General features: G+C 37.5%; 1 protein-coding gene across 2 annotated transcripts in view; it reads left to right on the top strand.

The window, feature by feature from the left end:
* IFT88 (intraflagellar transport 88) overlaps positions 1–15281 on the top strand; it is a 51819-nt gene continuing 36538 nt past the window's right edge. For both annotated transcript variants that reach the window (XM_050911110.1, XM_050911116.1), the window contains exons 1-12: positions 1–63; positions 1116–1259; positions 2292–2354; positions 3099–3155; positions 4868–4921; positions 6802–6865; positions 6942–7011; positions 7972–8062; positions 12253–12357; positions 13530–13632; positions 14303–14417; positions 14517–14748. In XM_050911110.1, the coding sequence (XP_050767067.1) occupies positions 1170–1259; positions 2292–2354; positions 3099–3155; positions 4868–4921; positions 6802–6865; positions 6942–7011; positions 7972–8062; positions 12253–12357; positions 13530–13632; positions 14303–14417; positions 14517–14748 (1044 nt within the window). In that variant the 5' untranslated portion in view covers positions 1–63; positions 1116–1169. The remainder of the gene's footprint in view (positions 64–1115; positions 1260–2291; positions 2355–3098; positions 3156–4867; positions 4922–6801; positions 6866–6941; positions 7012–7971; positions 8063–12252; positions 12358–13529; positions 13633–14302; positions 14418–14516; positions 14749–15281) is intronic.

Below are 15281 nucleotides of genomic sequence, written 5' to 3' on the forward strand. Positions count from 1 at the left end.
CCCGGCGGCCTCCGCCGCGCTCGGGGCAGAAGGAGCGGGCCGCGGTGCTGCCCGCAGCGGGAGGTGGGCGACCGGAGAGCAGGCCGTGGCTGCCGTGTCGGGGGGGGAGGGACGTCCCTCGCGTTGGTTCCCTGAGCCTCTCGCCGATCTGCCGCGCTCTGCGCGGGAGCGCGGCCCCTCCGCCGTGCGCTTGGTGCGGCGCGGCGGTGCCTGGGGCACACCGCCGCCGGCCCCCGCTTCGGGCGCTGTCGGAGGAAACCCGCAAAAAGGAGCGATTCGGCTTCGGGCCGCGGTGGCACCGCATACGGCTTAGAGGAGGCCCCCGCCAAGTGGGAAGCAGCGGGGGGCATCCTCCTGCTGGAGAGGAACCGGCCCTCAGTGGCGTGTGCAGCGCTTCGTCCTGGCTAAGGCTTACTTGCTAAAATGCATGTATTTCATATTATAGCTGAAATCGAATGTTATCTTCTGAAGATTTTTATGAGAATAGGTAGCCAGGTAAAGAGAGACCTCCTTAGTGTTCTCAGTGAGGGAAGGACCACAAGCTGAATGCAGCCATATTAGACGCTAAAGTGTTTATTGAAGAAAGACCTTGGAACCCAGGCTTCTTTAATTCTAGTTTTTAAAAACCACTTGAATTGAAATGGCAAATTATAGAAAGAACGTTGCATATAGAGAATAGCTGTGGTTGTGTTGATGCAAGGACATGGGAAAGAAGGAAGATTTGAAGCTAGAAGAGATACATTTCATTAGACTGAATACTATGGTTTGGCCTAATAAAAAAAGGCAAACTTTAGAATATGGGAGAATTATCTTAAATCTGAATTCTCTGTGAATGTAAAGATACCATTCTAAAAGTAATACAGTTACTTGTTATAATAATTTAGTTTTAATGATAAATATCTTTAAAACATTTTTCATGGCAGTGGTATAAATACCTAACAAAATATAATTCTATGAAATGGTGCCATTTAATATTGTTTATAGGTGAACCCTAGTTGTTATGACTAATCATAGCTTATTTTTAATTTCAAAGACAGCAATTAAAAATGAAAATTAAATTGGAGCTCTTTTGAACTTATAAACCTTATTACTATTTATATTTTACATTTTTACAGATTTATATAAAACCACTGAGATAATATTTGGCACATTAAAGGTTTCACAGAAAAATGATGCAAAATGTGCATCTGGCTCCTGAGGCTGATGAAGATGATCTTTATTCTGGCTACAATGATTATAATCCCACGTTTGACACAGAGGTAAAAATATTTGCTGTTTCCCACCTTTCCCATACATAGGATTTTAACTTCTAAGTACAAGATAAGAATATGTGGGTACAGTAATACACAAGCATACTACTGCTTTGAAGTGAAATTATTTAGCGAAGTTTCACCAGGATCTTTTAGAATAGTTATTTTTTTGATAAGTTTTCTATTCCAACAAAATACTTGTGTGCATCTCATAGCAGGTCTAATATGCTTTAAAGGTTAGAATTTATGAAGTATAAAACCCTAGTTATTTGAAAGCCATATTCACATTCAGGCACATTCAGTGTGGTGTTTCCCAGACAGTGTGCAGCAGCAAGTTTTCTGACAAAAGAGGCTATTTATTGGTCAATAGGTCATTGATCTGTTACTGTGGTGCAGCTGAAGGAAATAACAGTAGAGTGGAGTCCTGCAGGTCTCTGTGCCATCGGTAAAGCATCTGGGATGACTTAAGGTAACCCTGCAGACAACTTCCTGGTAACTGCTGGTGTAGTGGAATTGGAACAATGCGGGGGGGGGGGGGGGGGGGGTCGTTTGGTCCAAACCCACTACCCTGCTCAAAGCAGGGCCAGTGTTGCAAGATTTGGCATCTTATGTGAAATCCTTTTGCCATATTCATGGGAGTTGCAGTGTGACCTCAGAGACATGAGATACCTTAATGTATTGGCGTGACAGGCATTAATGTTAAAATTTAGAAATAATGCTAGTAGTAAGCTTTTGGACAGAAATAAAATTTCATGTTCTATTTTATCAGTAAAGCTCTGCTTCCTCAGTGTGTTTTTATTTTTCAGAGAATAATGAGTTTTTACGTTTCCTAATCTAAAATACCAAAAAAGATAGACCAAATAATATAATCTTTATTTACTGTCAGTAAAACCTGTCATTCAGTTATCTTCAAGTTAAGTATTTTTGGAAGAAGAATTGGTTTTTTTACTTGTCTGCTTTCAGTAGTCATAAGGTTCTGGAATTGTGGCTTTGGGTGTTGTGGTTTTAAAAGGGTTGATATTTTTATTTTATCTTTTCTAGGATTTAGAAAATGATGTAGCTTTTCAACAGGCAGCAAGAACAAGTCATGGTAGAAGACCCCCTGTAAGTACCTTTTAAAATATGTTGCAATAGTGTAGACCTTCTTTAGAGCCCTAGCTCTGATTTTGGCACTGGTACAAACCTATCTTGGGAATCTCTTATCTTTTTTTGTCTGCTACTAACATGAAGATACAGACTTTAGTTATTTATATGAAAAAGAACTAAAAAATTAGCAAACCACAAGTTCCATTAAGTTCTGGAGTTAAGCTAGAGCAAACGAGGAACTCTTGATTGGAAACATGTATTCTTGTTTGATAAAATGAGATAAAACGATGTTAAACAGCAAAATGATATATGCTGAAAGGACTTTGTTTAACAGTCTACGCATAGAATTACTACTCGCTCTGACATAATTGTAAGGCTGAGATGCATACTAGACAATGGGATTTAGAAAAATGTGTGTTATTGTTCTGATCTTTTTCCTCCATATTCATGTAATTTACATTAATTTTCTTACTTTCATTTAGCTGTGACGTAGTCTTATATCAGTTTTCAAAACTAAATATAAAGTTGGCACCTGTAGTTTAGAAGTACATACTATATGTCTAAAGAGAGCTGGAACTCTCTGATTAATGTTACTTCTTTGCCAGAATAATCTGGTTCTACAATGAGAATCCTTTATATAACAGTTGAAACATTATTTCTATGAATTCACTATAGAAACTATATAGAAAGACTGATAATTAACACATATGGTTGTTAACTGGTGGGTTGTTTTTTTGTTTTGTTTTGTTTTTTCCCACCCAGGTGACAGCCAAAATTCCTGGTACATCAGCTTCAAGACCTTTAGCTACTGGATTTGGGGTACATTTTTGTTCTGTTGTATTCTTAATGAAAATGAAGCATTTACCAAAAAATAAATTTACCATTTAATCCCTTGCATAAAGTGAGCTCTTTTTATCGAAGTATTTCCTTCCAGTGAACTACATGTATTCATTAATTTTAATTAATTCACAACTCCGCACTTGGTCAAGGCATGGTTACTGATTTTTTTTCTTTTTCTCCCAAACCATACTGCAAATCAACTTCCATACTGTATAAGGCAGTAGATTCCAAGGTATTAACCTAATTTTCTTGCAGGGGGAACTGGATGGATTGTAATTTGGGCTTGGGAAAGTTTTCTGAAAGTTAAGGTGAAATTAAGCCTTAAAAAATATGGGCTTTCAAAACACCTCTAGTTTAATCAGAAAAAGTTGGTTATATTCTTTGGTATACTTAACCTATGGTAACTTTTAAATACCTAATGCTGTAACCTGGTTTTCTATGGAAACATAAGTTATGCATTAGTAATATATCCACTGTCCCCTTATCCCAATAAATTTTCAGCCTGTTAGCCTGTCTCAGTCAAATTTGAAACGACAGTGCTCTTAGATACAAAGTTCCTGTAAGTTTTATGACAAATAAAGAAGGGAGAACACATTGCTTTAGATCTCTTATGCAACTTAGCTGGATAACAATTTCAATAACACCTAAATTCTATTAGAAGTCATTGAAATACCACCTTTACTCTGAACCTTCTGTTACCTGCTCTGGATATACTCCTTTTGAGACTGCTTTTTCTTAGCAGTTGTATTTGCAGGTTTTTAGTGTAGTACACTGTAGCTGTGACAGGAAAAACTATCTTGTTAAAGGAGTGCACAAAAAGGCACTTCCTAAGGATAATAAGGACTGAAATGTTTATCTGCAGTAGTAGAGCTAGAAACCTCCAAAGCATTGTCCAGTCCACAGTACTACCTGTTTCACTCTGCAGATTTGCTTCTCCTACACTATGGTCCTTGTTAATGTAGATTCAGCCTTAGCATAAAAAATGAAAAACAGTCATAATGTGTGATGGATAATGGGTAAAATAGTAAAACATAGGGCTCTGAGTGGGAATTAGGGGAATGATTTTTCATGGCCTGAAACCCTTTATTTTTGTCTGCTTGTATTGTATATTTGTACCAGCCTTTAGCACTTACTACTAAATATTTCACGTTTATTTCTTTACATTTTTAACACTACTACAAAAGGACAGCATGCTGCTTGTCAGCTAATGGAAAAGATATCCATTGGCAATTTCAAAGTATATCTGTATTTATTGTAAAATAAATCTTCATGAAAGTATGACTTAAAATCTGCCCCTATATTAATTTCTTATCAGCTGTACTTGGAATCTTACTGAAGTATTTTATGTAAAATATTTGTTCAATTTAAAGGTAGTAATTTCAATAATTTAATAATGGAAAGTACTGCTGCCTCAGATAAATTTCTATGTAATTTTTTAAAAGGTCTGACAAATATCCAAATACATAAAAAACAATATTGTGAATTTGTGCTAACTGAAGCATTCAACATCTTTAAGTCTGCCAGGCACTGGCAGTATATTGCATATGAATAACATAAATGAGAATTTTGCTATGAGCTTATGTGAGTTAGATCAACTCTTAAAACTCAGTGTTGAGAAGACTGTGCATTGCCTCTACAGGCTTCTAATGCTTTGTGAATGCTAGTTTCAAACAATTTACTTATTTTTGTAGTCAAAGGCAACTTTAACTTCATCTATGGGAAGACCAATGACAGGAGCTATACAGGTAGAAGTTTCAATATTTATATTTTATATTGATTTGGAACAATGAAGTTTTCTGATAAGTGTTTGGGTTTGATACAAATACTTAAAAGTTCATTGAAATAATACAAGTTATTACACTGTTTTAATTTGTCCTTTTTTGAAAATACTACTGTCGGAAAGCATGAGGGTTGTGATGAGTATTTTATTTGAGCACAGGGTTGGAAGCAATACCAGTGTAGTGCTTTTTAACACTTAGTGACATGTAATGAATAATTTTTCATTGAAATAGGAGAGAGGTATATTATGGTTTTCATGTTTTTCGTACATGCTTATACTCTAATAAGCATCTGCTGCAATTTACCAATGACTTTCCCACCACCACCCTTAAGTATATTGACTTAATGTTAAATATATCTATAGCCACTATATTCTTTTGTGTCAACCCCGGGTGGGAAACAGGAATTACCAGGAAGCATCAAGAGTAGGGCTACTCCCTAAGGGAAGACAAGTCAGGAGCCTAGAAGGAAATCGCATGGCCAGCAGTGCAGGGGCCTCACCAGCCAGGACCCAGTCCCACAATACCTGAGCAAGGCAAGTAGGACTCACCCAGAAACAGTGACCATGTCCAACCAGAAGTCCAGAACGTAAGGCAATATCATGGTGATGAGGCAGGTCCAAGGTCAAGCCAAAAAGTCAATGCATAGGCCAATGTTAGGACCAATGATCACTGGCCAGGTCCATAGGGACAAGGCAAGGCTAAGATCAATCCAGGAGGCCAACCCACAGGTTGAAATTGGATCAAGGGACACTGTGGCTGATGTGGAAACCAGTAGTCCTCTAACAAAGCTTAGGCAGGGGCTGAGGGACCAGGGTTGAGCTTAAATAAAGCTCCTGGACCCATGGGTAGGGTGTGTGGCTGGAGGCCCCAGGTGAGTCTGGTCAGGGCCATTAAGGCTTATTAGTGCACTCAGAGTCCTGACAAGAAAGTTTAATAAGCTGGCATGGGGTGGGGTCAGACATTGTTGTGTTGGGAGGCATTGTCTGGTAATAAGTTACAAATACAAAAAAATTGTGGTTTGTTTCTGCCTCTTTTGGTTTACATAAAGTAAAACATTCTGATCCATTATTTCATAGGATTCTCTTTATTGTCAACAAAAATTAAAAAAGAAACTGAGTTGTGAAACTGTGACAGTAATCTCGAGTACATTACAGATCTCAAGACCAACAATTCTTAAGAATTTTCTAAAAATATGTTTGAAATCAAGTATTTTACACAAAGTAATAAGTGTTCCTTTGTGTCGATTACAGTTTCCCAATAGTGTTTGCTCATCTACTTTGTAGACAGTTATCATAGAATCATAGAATACCAGGTTGCAAGGGACCTCAAGGATCATCTGGTCCAACCTTTCTTGGCAAAAGCACGGTCTAGACAACATGGCCCAGCACCCTGTCCAGCCGAATCTTAAAAGTGTCCAATGCTGGGGAATCCACCACTTCCCTGGAGAGATTATTCCAATGGCTGATTGTTCTCACTGTGAAAAATTTTCCTCCTGTGTCCAACCGTAGTCTTCCCAGGAGTAACTTGTACCCATTACCCCTCGTTTTTCCCATGTGACTCCTTGTAAAAAGGGAGTCTCCATCTTCTTTGTAGCCACCCTTTAAATACTGGAACATGGTGATAAGGTCTCCCTTAAGCCTTCTTTTCTCAAGGCTGAAACAAACCCATATTATATGATGTATAATATTTGAGAAAGAAAAACACTTTAAGAAATATTCAGTTTACTGAGGTGGTAACAACTGATTTTTGTATTTAAAGGTTTTGTAATATGTAACAGATTGTGGACAGTACGGACATGAATTTTTTAGGAAGATTATTTTAATATGTCTTCCTTTTTATTTAAGGATGGGGTTACTCGACCAATGACAGCAGTGCATGCTGCAGGTTACACTAAGGCAGCTATGAGAGGTACGGTTTGTAGAAATCACTAGCTGCCAGAGGGAGATGTTGTTTTAGCATTTTCAGTACTCTGTTAATTTTGCAGGTTCTTCATTTGATCCTCTTGGCCAAGCAAGAGGTCCTGCTCCGCCTCTGGAAATGAAAAATTCAGACAGGTTTGTTCAGTTTTGCATTAAATTATTTCAAAGCATTAACAGCAACAAAAAACCAACCATGGGTAGAGTTTAAAAACATCCAGGCAGTTACAAACATTTATGCATGTAGTTGGCTGACTTGCCAGAGCAGTTGCACTGACTTTCAGAAATGCCTGATTTCAGTGATTTCTGGTTCTGACTGTAGCTCAGCAACCTGGACACACAAATGCTGTGATACTTATATAGAATGGTGGAGGATTATGGAAGAGTGTGTGACTGGCACGGAACACCATAATTCATGCATCTCTCTGGGAAGAACTTGGGGGGATTTTGCCTGCTGTTTTTCCCTGTTCACTCTGACCTAAGCACTTGAGGTAAAACTGAGGTTGTGAAAGCTTTGCAGGCTGGTGTGAATGTTGGGGAGTTCACTGAGAACAAGTCATTGAGCTTTTCAATACAGAAGTTGTATTCCTCAAATATAGCTATATAGGGATAGGGAATCCTACTGAAATGTTTGGTTATTTAACTGAAGAAAAAATCTAGGTGAATAACAACTGTTTATTAAAATCTGCATTTGCAAGCTATACTTTAAAGTTATCTATGCAAATAAAGGTTCAATTAGTTGCTCTTAATACAATATTTAGTTTCACTAGGCGTTTGATTTGAAAGTTTTACTAGCCCATCTGTTTGTTCTGTCATTACTTCTGAACAAATTGGGCCCATGAAATTTGCATGTTTGTCTTGCTCTTATAAGAGGATTTATGTTTTCTTAGGTCTCTGTTCTCAAATTAAAAGTGTGAATGTGATATCTTTGGAGGATCTTCTCTGGGCATAGCTTCACATTATATTTTCTTTGATGGGAAAACCAGTTAGTTGTGACATGTGATACATCACTGTGTTGTTTTACTGAGAATGTCCTGTGTAAAAGCTTAGTATTTGCCGTTACATTACTACTGTTAATCCTTTTATTGTTATTCTTAGTTCAGAAGAGAAGATTAGGCAGTTGGAAAAAAAAGTGAATGAACTGGTTGAAGAAAGCTGCATTGCCAACAGCTGTGGAGACTTGAAATTGGTAACTTTTCTAGATTTCACTTCACTTCTGCTATTATGTGAAAAACCATTTGTATAGATAGATATTTCAAACTGACTTGGTTCAAACATTTCAAATTATTAAAATCATCTTAATTCTAACTTTGCTACGACTCTTTTAATCCAGTGATACCTTGTATTGCCAAAAAAAAAAGGTAGGAGCTTATTTCTTGTGTATGTATTTGTTAAGATTTCCGTGTTACAAAAACTTCCTTCCCTGTATCTCCATTGGCCTCTTCAAATGGGTCTGATCAGTTAGTCATACCGGCACAAATTTGCCCAGTCTAACCTATGGACTCTGTGGGAGTGGGTGACCCTTCTTCAATACCAGGCTTGTAATTGGCATCTTTGCAGCCTTTGATCCTCAGATGTGTAAGGATCTTGTCTGAGTGACATTCCGTGTCCTTGATGTTGCTTGGGCTTTTTGGATAATGTAGTTTTCATCCAGGACTGGTGCTCAGCACCAGGGTCAATCTCACGTAAGCCACCTTCACAGTACCCTTCCATGTCAGGGGCTGTTTGGTGCTATAGCGTATGGCAGACACTATATTGCTTTTGTTGCACCATAAGGGGTCAGCATCAAGATGAACTATTTCATCTTCCTTCAGTCCTTCAGACAAGGGGACCTTCCAAGCTAAGCAAACCCTAAAGTGCAAACACCAGTATCCTTCATAGGACAGTGGCAATAAAGCACGTTAGCCTTGGGTTCCATTGTGTCAAAATAGCTTCTAACTCTTCCTTCTTAGGACCAGGCTTATGTTTTATTCCATATGCTTTGGACTGGTCAGCTCCAGCTCCTAAACTACTGGAGGCAGAGCAGGCTCAACTGTTAGAATTAATGAGATACATTGGGTTCTTAGGGATGTAGACTTCCTTTGTGCTCATCTGTTGCCCTCTCAAGTTGATGGCATCTGATCCATAAGGGGAAAAAATTAACTAGAGCTATGAGAGATGATGTTGCTTGCTCAATCATCTGAGCTGCAAAATTTTTTAGTCTAGGAGTGTATTCTGAGGAGGTATTGTTAGAGTACAAGAATAGGTAAAGCATCTTTCCTGATCTGTGTAATACTGTCTGATACAGATCCTAGGCTAGATGGCCTTTGGTTTGATCAAGTTCTCATGTTTTGGAGACTAAGAGCTCCAAAATTCGTTACAAAGATTGCAAATGGTCTGTAACGGTCTGAGCTCTGCTACAAATTGGGAAAATAGCACTGTTTGTCCATTGTACACAATGTCTATATTTGTGAATTAAGCAATAGGTTTGTACATTGTTAGCATGGTTACTGGCTCAGTTTTGGCCCAGGCTAACTAGCATTTTTCTAAACAGTTCCTAGATATGGTTGAAGGTTCCTTACTATGGATAAGGAACTATTTCCAATAGGCAGTTTGAATGTATTTGGTCTGTTGTAGAGGGTACTAGAGCAATGTTGTGCCAGTTAGTAGTGGCTAAATAACAGGCTCTAGCCCATTTGATTTACATCTAGTAGAGATTAATTAGTGAGTTAAAGCTAACTTGTCCAAAGTTAGCACTTTTAATAAATGTTGTCTTTTTGTCTGACACAAAGGAATATTCTTCTGTCCGCACTCTGATGCAGACAATTTCAAATATCTCTTTAGGTCTTGTGAAACATGATGGGTACAGCATCATTTAATGTTACCTCAGCTGTCTTAATGTACGAGTAGTCTTAGCTGCAGTTTGGATCTGTTAAGAAGCATGCAGTCCATTTTTTGATAGATCATCTTTGTTCAGAAGTCTTTGTCTTTGCATTGAGATCTAGAATTCATTCAGCTCTCGGGAGCCATGCTGGACCCAGTGACAGTGAGGGCTTTCTTATCTTGAAGGGACTTTATATTGTCCAGTGCTCTCCACACACAGTGAAGGCCTCCTTAACTCTTTTTTGCAAGGTGATGTTGTGTGCCTATGTGATGCTTCTTATCAGACTACATATGTTATCCTTACAATCTTATCTGGTTTTGGCAGATAATCTTAAGTAGAAATCCTTTATTTGCATGTTTCAGAGATACTCCATGTTACAGTGGCAGGATCTGCCCTTTGTTTGTAGAGAAATATCTAGTGTTTCATTAAGAAGCATACCTGATTCGAGGTTTTCTCCTCTCTCTAAGACAGCAGTTTACCTTTCAAACTAGTACAGCAAGAATGTACTTTTCTTGTCAATGATTTTGTCTTGTGTAGTGTGAATATTTTCAAATACAGAATAGGACATTTACTCTATTAGACTATGACTGGAAGATTCCACTTGTCTTGAGGACTGTCTTTCAGGATGGGTAACATCCCATATCTTTTTGCCTACTACAAAGCAGCATTGTATCTATTGCTTTTGAGAAAAAAGCTGTCCCAGCTCTCTGAATGCATTCTTGTTTCTCTGATCAAAAGGCCTGGTATATGCCTTTCTTCAGTTTGTGCAGCAATTCCAGTGATCCTGATCAAATTAAGACAAGATCGAACATTGGTCATTTTGATTGTGATAGGTCAGCCTAGACAGTTCTGATACCAGGATGATACTGTACTGTGTGAGGACTGCCTTTATGCTTGCGCCTACTAGGACAACTGTCTGGAATCCTGGTCTACCTCAGTCATACTCCTTTCCAATGATTTTTGGATTATCTGTTGAGCTAATAGCCTGATGGCTCCTTTGGAGAGAGGGATTTCACTTAGCATATCTTTGCCTAGCAGTCCACACTGTAGGGAGTTTACTTCCTTGGGGAGTTAAGGTGGCTTCTAATAGTGAAACTCTGAGTCCCAAAGTGGGACTTAAGTCCGGTGTTCAGGCTGGATGGGTCCACCCTTCAAGCCGACAAAGATCCTCTTATGTTGCACTTTTGTAATAAAATGTTGGGGTTTTTTTCCTGCTGCTGCTAGCTTCTGATCAGAGAGTATGAAAGAAGTCTATCCATTTAATATGTTCATTTAGGATAAGTATCCTTACAGACCTATCCTAATTTATTTCTGATATAATGTCTGAATTTCACCTTTACTAGGACATGAGCCAACCTGTTTTGTAAATTCTTGAGCCTCTTGCATGTGTGACCAAGAATGTTCTTTGTTCCTTGATGTCAAAGGGTTGTTTCTTATGTAGATTATACCAGACTATTCTGAGGGTCCTCTAGGATGTTTGTGTTAGTTTCTGACAAGTCCAGCAGAATATCCATTTTCCTGCAGAAGTCATCAAAGTTGCCAACTCATTATCTATAAAACAGCCAAGTTGGATTTGCCTTCTATCATAAGGACTAAGAATCAAGCTATACCTTGAGAAGTAATTCCTTCACCGCTAGCTGCCAAATAGCTACCTTGAGTGCTGGCCATTACTTTTTTAATCATTGCACCCTTGCAGGGGCATACAGGACTGCTAATGGCACTTGCAGACCCGTAGCGTTACTTGTACGAAGGGTCTTGACACCAATCTGCAGGAGATTATCACTGGATGAAATAATAATTTTGGAGTTACTCAAATTGTGAATGTACATGTGAAATACCACTTGTGGATAGATTAAAAATGGGAAGCAATTTACCAGTATCCAGAATTAGTCAAGGTGTATGTACAGCATACATTTGTGTAACATGCATGTTTACTTCCTGCCTTCACTTCCTTCCAACATCTGCCTGCACTGGGATTCTGCAACTAAGGAAACATGCCAAGCCTAAACGCTCCCTCTTTCTTTGCCCTTTTCTTTTTTCTTTTCTTTGCCCTTTTCTTTTTTCTTTTCTTTGCCCTTTTCTTTTTTCTTTTCTTTGCCCTTTTCTTTTTTCTTTTCTTTGCCCTTTTCTTTTTTCTTTTTTCTTTTTTTCCTTTGGTTTGTTTTTCGTTTGTTTGTTTTGGTTTTTTTTAACATTTATGTGCACTGTCTATGATTAATACAAGTAGAATAATCTTCTAGGGTCACCATAATCTAGTGATTATGGTGTATATATGTGTGTGACTATACTTCTCTAAAATTATACAGCTAAGCACACTTAGACAACTGTATGTCTGCTTATTGCTAATTAACACCTTTCTGTGGGTTATATTGCTGCTTTTCAGGCATTGAGTACAGTCTGTGCCTATAAAGAACATGGACATAAGTATATTCTTTTCATACTTGTTTTGAATGTATTTTTGTCATCTTGGGTCAGTAAGATTCAAGGCATTGCTAAATTCTAGTATTTTATCTAAGGCTCTGGAAAAAGCAAAAGAGGCTGGAAGAAAGGAAAGAGTATTGGTGAGACAACGTGAACAAATTGCTACTCCGGAAAACATCAACTTAGACCTCACTTACTCAGTAAGTGCATAGAAATCTTCAATGAGTGAAAGGTGTTGGTAAAAAACCTCCTAAAGAGACATTTCAGTGTTGGCTGAGTATGTGTGTGTTGTAATGCTCCTAGCAGTGTACCAGATCAGATACGGTCTACGTTTGGGGGTGGGGGAAGTTTATGAAGATAAAGTGAATGACTTCTTGAAGTTAAAAACTTAACATTGGATTGCAAAGATCCGTTTATATCATCGAGTCTATTCCCTTGCAATCTCGAGTACCAGAGAAACCACGTAGGCAACATTAAGTGAAGAAGGATGCCCATGAACATCTATTCGCATGCAAAACATGCATATCAAAATATAACAGATGTAAACTCTGTACTTAAAAAATAGTCTGGAAAATGTAACATGCCAAGAGAAGAAAACAGGAGAGATCAGACACTGCCTTTAACTTGAACCATAAAGTGACAGAATATATTACGTGAAGTAGGATATATTAATATTCCGAAATCCTGAATCTTAAAGCAGGTACCTAGATTTACATTCTGGTTTTCAAATTAATAGTAGACTTTTTTTTTAAAAAAAGGATACAACATACATAAAATACTTAGGGGGAATTTAAAGTTATACTCCAGATAGTGCTGTAGAGAAAATTATTAACAATGAACACATTCAATTAGGCAGACGTAGTAATTTATTTTATGGTGAAGGTCAGAGTAGAGCTGGAGAAAAAATGTGGAGGTATTTTACCTGACACCAACAGAACTTCTGTTTTGAAACAACAGTTTGGAAAAATTCTCTCTTCGTAAACTGAGTGACCACAGGTAGTAGGACCACTTTCCACATGTTGGGAGTCATAAATTACACACAGTTTCTGAGAATAATCTTGCATGAATGTTTTTTAATAACCTTGCATTATAACATCGTGTTTACTTAGGTCTAAGGCCCACTTAGTATGACTTTAATGGTAGTTATTTAAGTAAAAAAATAAAAGAATTACCTAGACTAAGTAGATTTGAAACTTGTTTTCTCTATGTCAATGTACAAGAGCAAAGGGGCATTAAAGATGGGAAGCTTAAAACTGGTAAAAGCAATACTTCCAAGGTAAAATTAATTTGAAATTATCTATTATGAATTCAAGTTTATTACTGTTGAGAGAACAATGTATTTTCTTGTACCTATAATTCCATTTTTCTATAGGTTCTTTTCAATCTGGCCAGTCAGTATGCTGCTAATGAAATGTATGCTGAAGCACTGAATACTTACCAAGTTATAGTGAAGAATAAGATGTTCAGCAATGGAGGTAGGTTACATTCCGAAGTGGATTAAAATTGGTAGTCAGGCATTCAAAATGAGGACTTCATCTGCGTGATGTTGACTCACAGAGATCTCGGCCCTCATGTCTTCCATTCAGAGTGGATGACAGATACTCATAATCTCTGACTTGGTGTACCTTATTGTGGTTTGGCTCTCCAACTCATGAAGTCTTTTCTTTCCATAGGCTAAACTAAACATAAAGCCAAATATATCATTTTCTCATGCCACACACACCCTGTTGTCTGCTCTAATACTGATTTTTTTCTCTTTTGACTCAGCTTTCCCCTTCTGAAAGCTTCTTTTAGTATTTTGCACATCTTTGAGACTCCTACAGTGCACTTGTCTCAGAGATGCTTATTTGCAGCTGTCTTCCTGAAGAGCACTATAAATAATCTCTACCTCATCCCTCAATTCACGATGGAAATCAGAATACATCTTACATGATGGTTCTTTTCTAGGTTTCATTACTACCTCATCTCCTTCTGGGTGAAAATTCACAGAAGGCTGTTCTGTGCAGTGCTTCTTTAATGGGACACTGGTACCCTACAATGAAGACAAATTTATTAAGAAATTGTTCTACTCTGTCACTTTGAAACAATTTTAAAATGTTGTAACTATGCTTTAAAAGGCTGTAACTCATTGACTTCTTTTGATAGGTAGGCTGAAGGTGAATATGGGAAATATATATTTAAAGCAACGGAACTATTCCAAAGCTATCAAATTCTACCGTATGGCTCTAGACCAGATTCCTAGTGTCCACAAAGAGATGAGGTGAGTTTCTACTAGTAGGCTTCATTCTGAAATACAAATTTTGGATACAGTATGATTTGATAGTTAAAAATATAACCTAATCCTGATTTCTTTACTTAGGATTAAAATAATGCAAAATATTGGAGTTGCATTTATTAAAACTGGCCAATATGTTGATGCCATTTCTTCATTTGAACATATAATGAGCATGTCCCCAAACTTGAAGGCAGGGTTCAACTTGATCCTATGTTACTTTGCTATTGGAAACGGTGAGCAAATGAAAAAAGCCTTCCAAAAACTGATTGCTGTTCCCTTGGAAGTGGATTATGATGACAAATACATTTCACCAAATGTAAGTTTGAACAAAATAAACTATGTATGTTTGAACAAAATAAAGTATGTCTTTATATAGTAAATCAGGAGAAAGGGGGAGAGACGTTGAATGCTTGGACTATACTGAATATGTAAGTTGATGTGTTTTTATGTATCTAAAATAACTTTTTTTACCAGCATGAACTTAGTGTGGCAGTACAGCTCAGAAGTGTCAAATAATGTTGAGAACATTCAGATCCCTTTTTCCTCAAAAGATATGATGTACATAAAATCCATACCACACAATTGTATTCATAACGATTTTGTTGAAATTCATCTGAGCTGACTTACATAGCTTATCTGCTGCTTTACCTCCTTTATTAAAATTTTGTATAAATAAAGTATTTATAAGCTAAAATAAAGGGAGCAAAGCAATGAGTGAGTTAATGCAAGTTATCTCAAATGTGTGCTAATAAAACTTGTAATATTGTAGTGTTATTTTACAGAAGAAAATGTTAGTAAAGTTTACAGAGGCTTATTTTAGTTTATTAGACTTTGTTGGAAACTGGGCTT

This window comes from Gymnogyps californianus, chromosome 1 (genome assembly GCF_018139145.2).
Source record: "Gymnogyps californianus isolate 813 chromosome 1, ASM1813914v2, whole genome shotgun sequence".
Taxonomy (NCBI): Eukaryota; Metazoa; Chordata; class Aves; order Accipitriformes; family Cathartidae; genus Gymnogyps; species Gymnogyps californianus.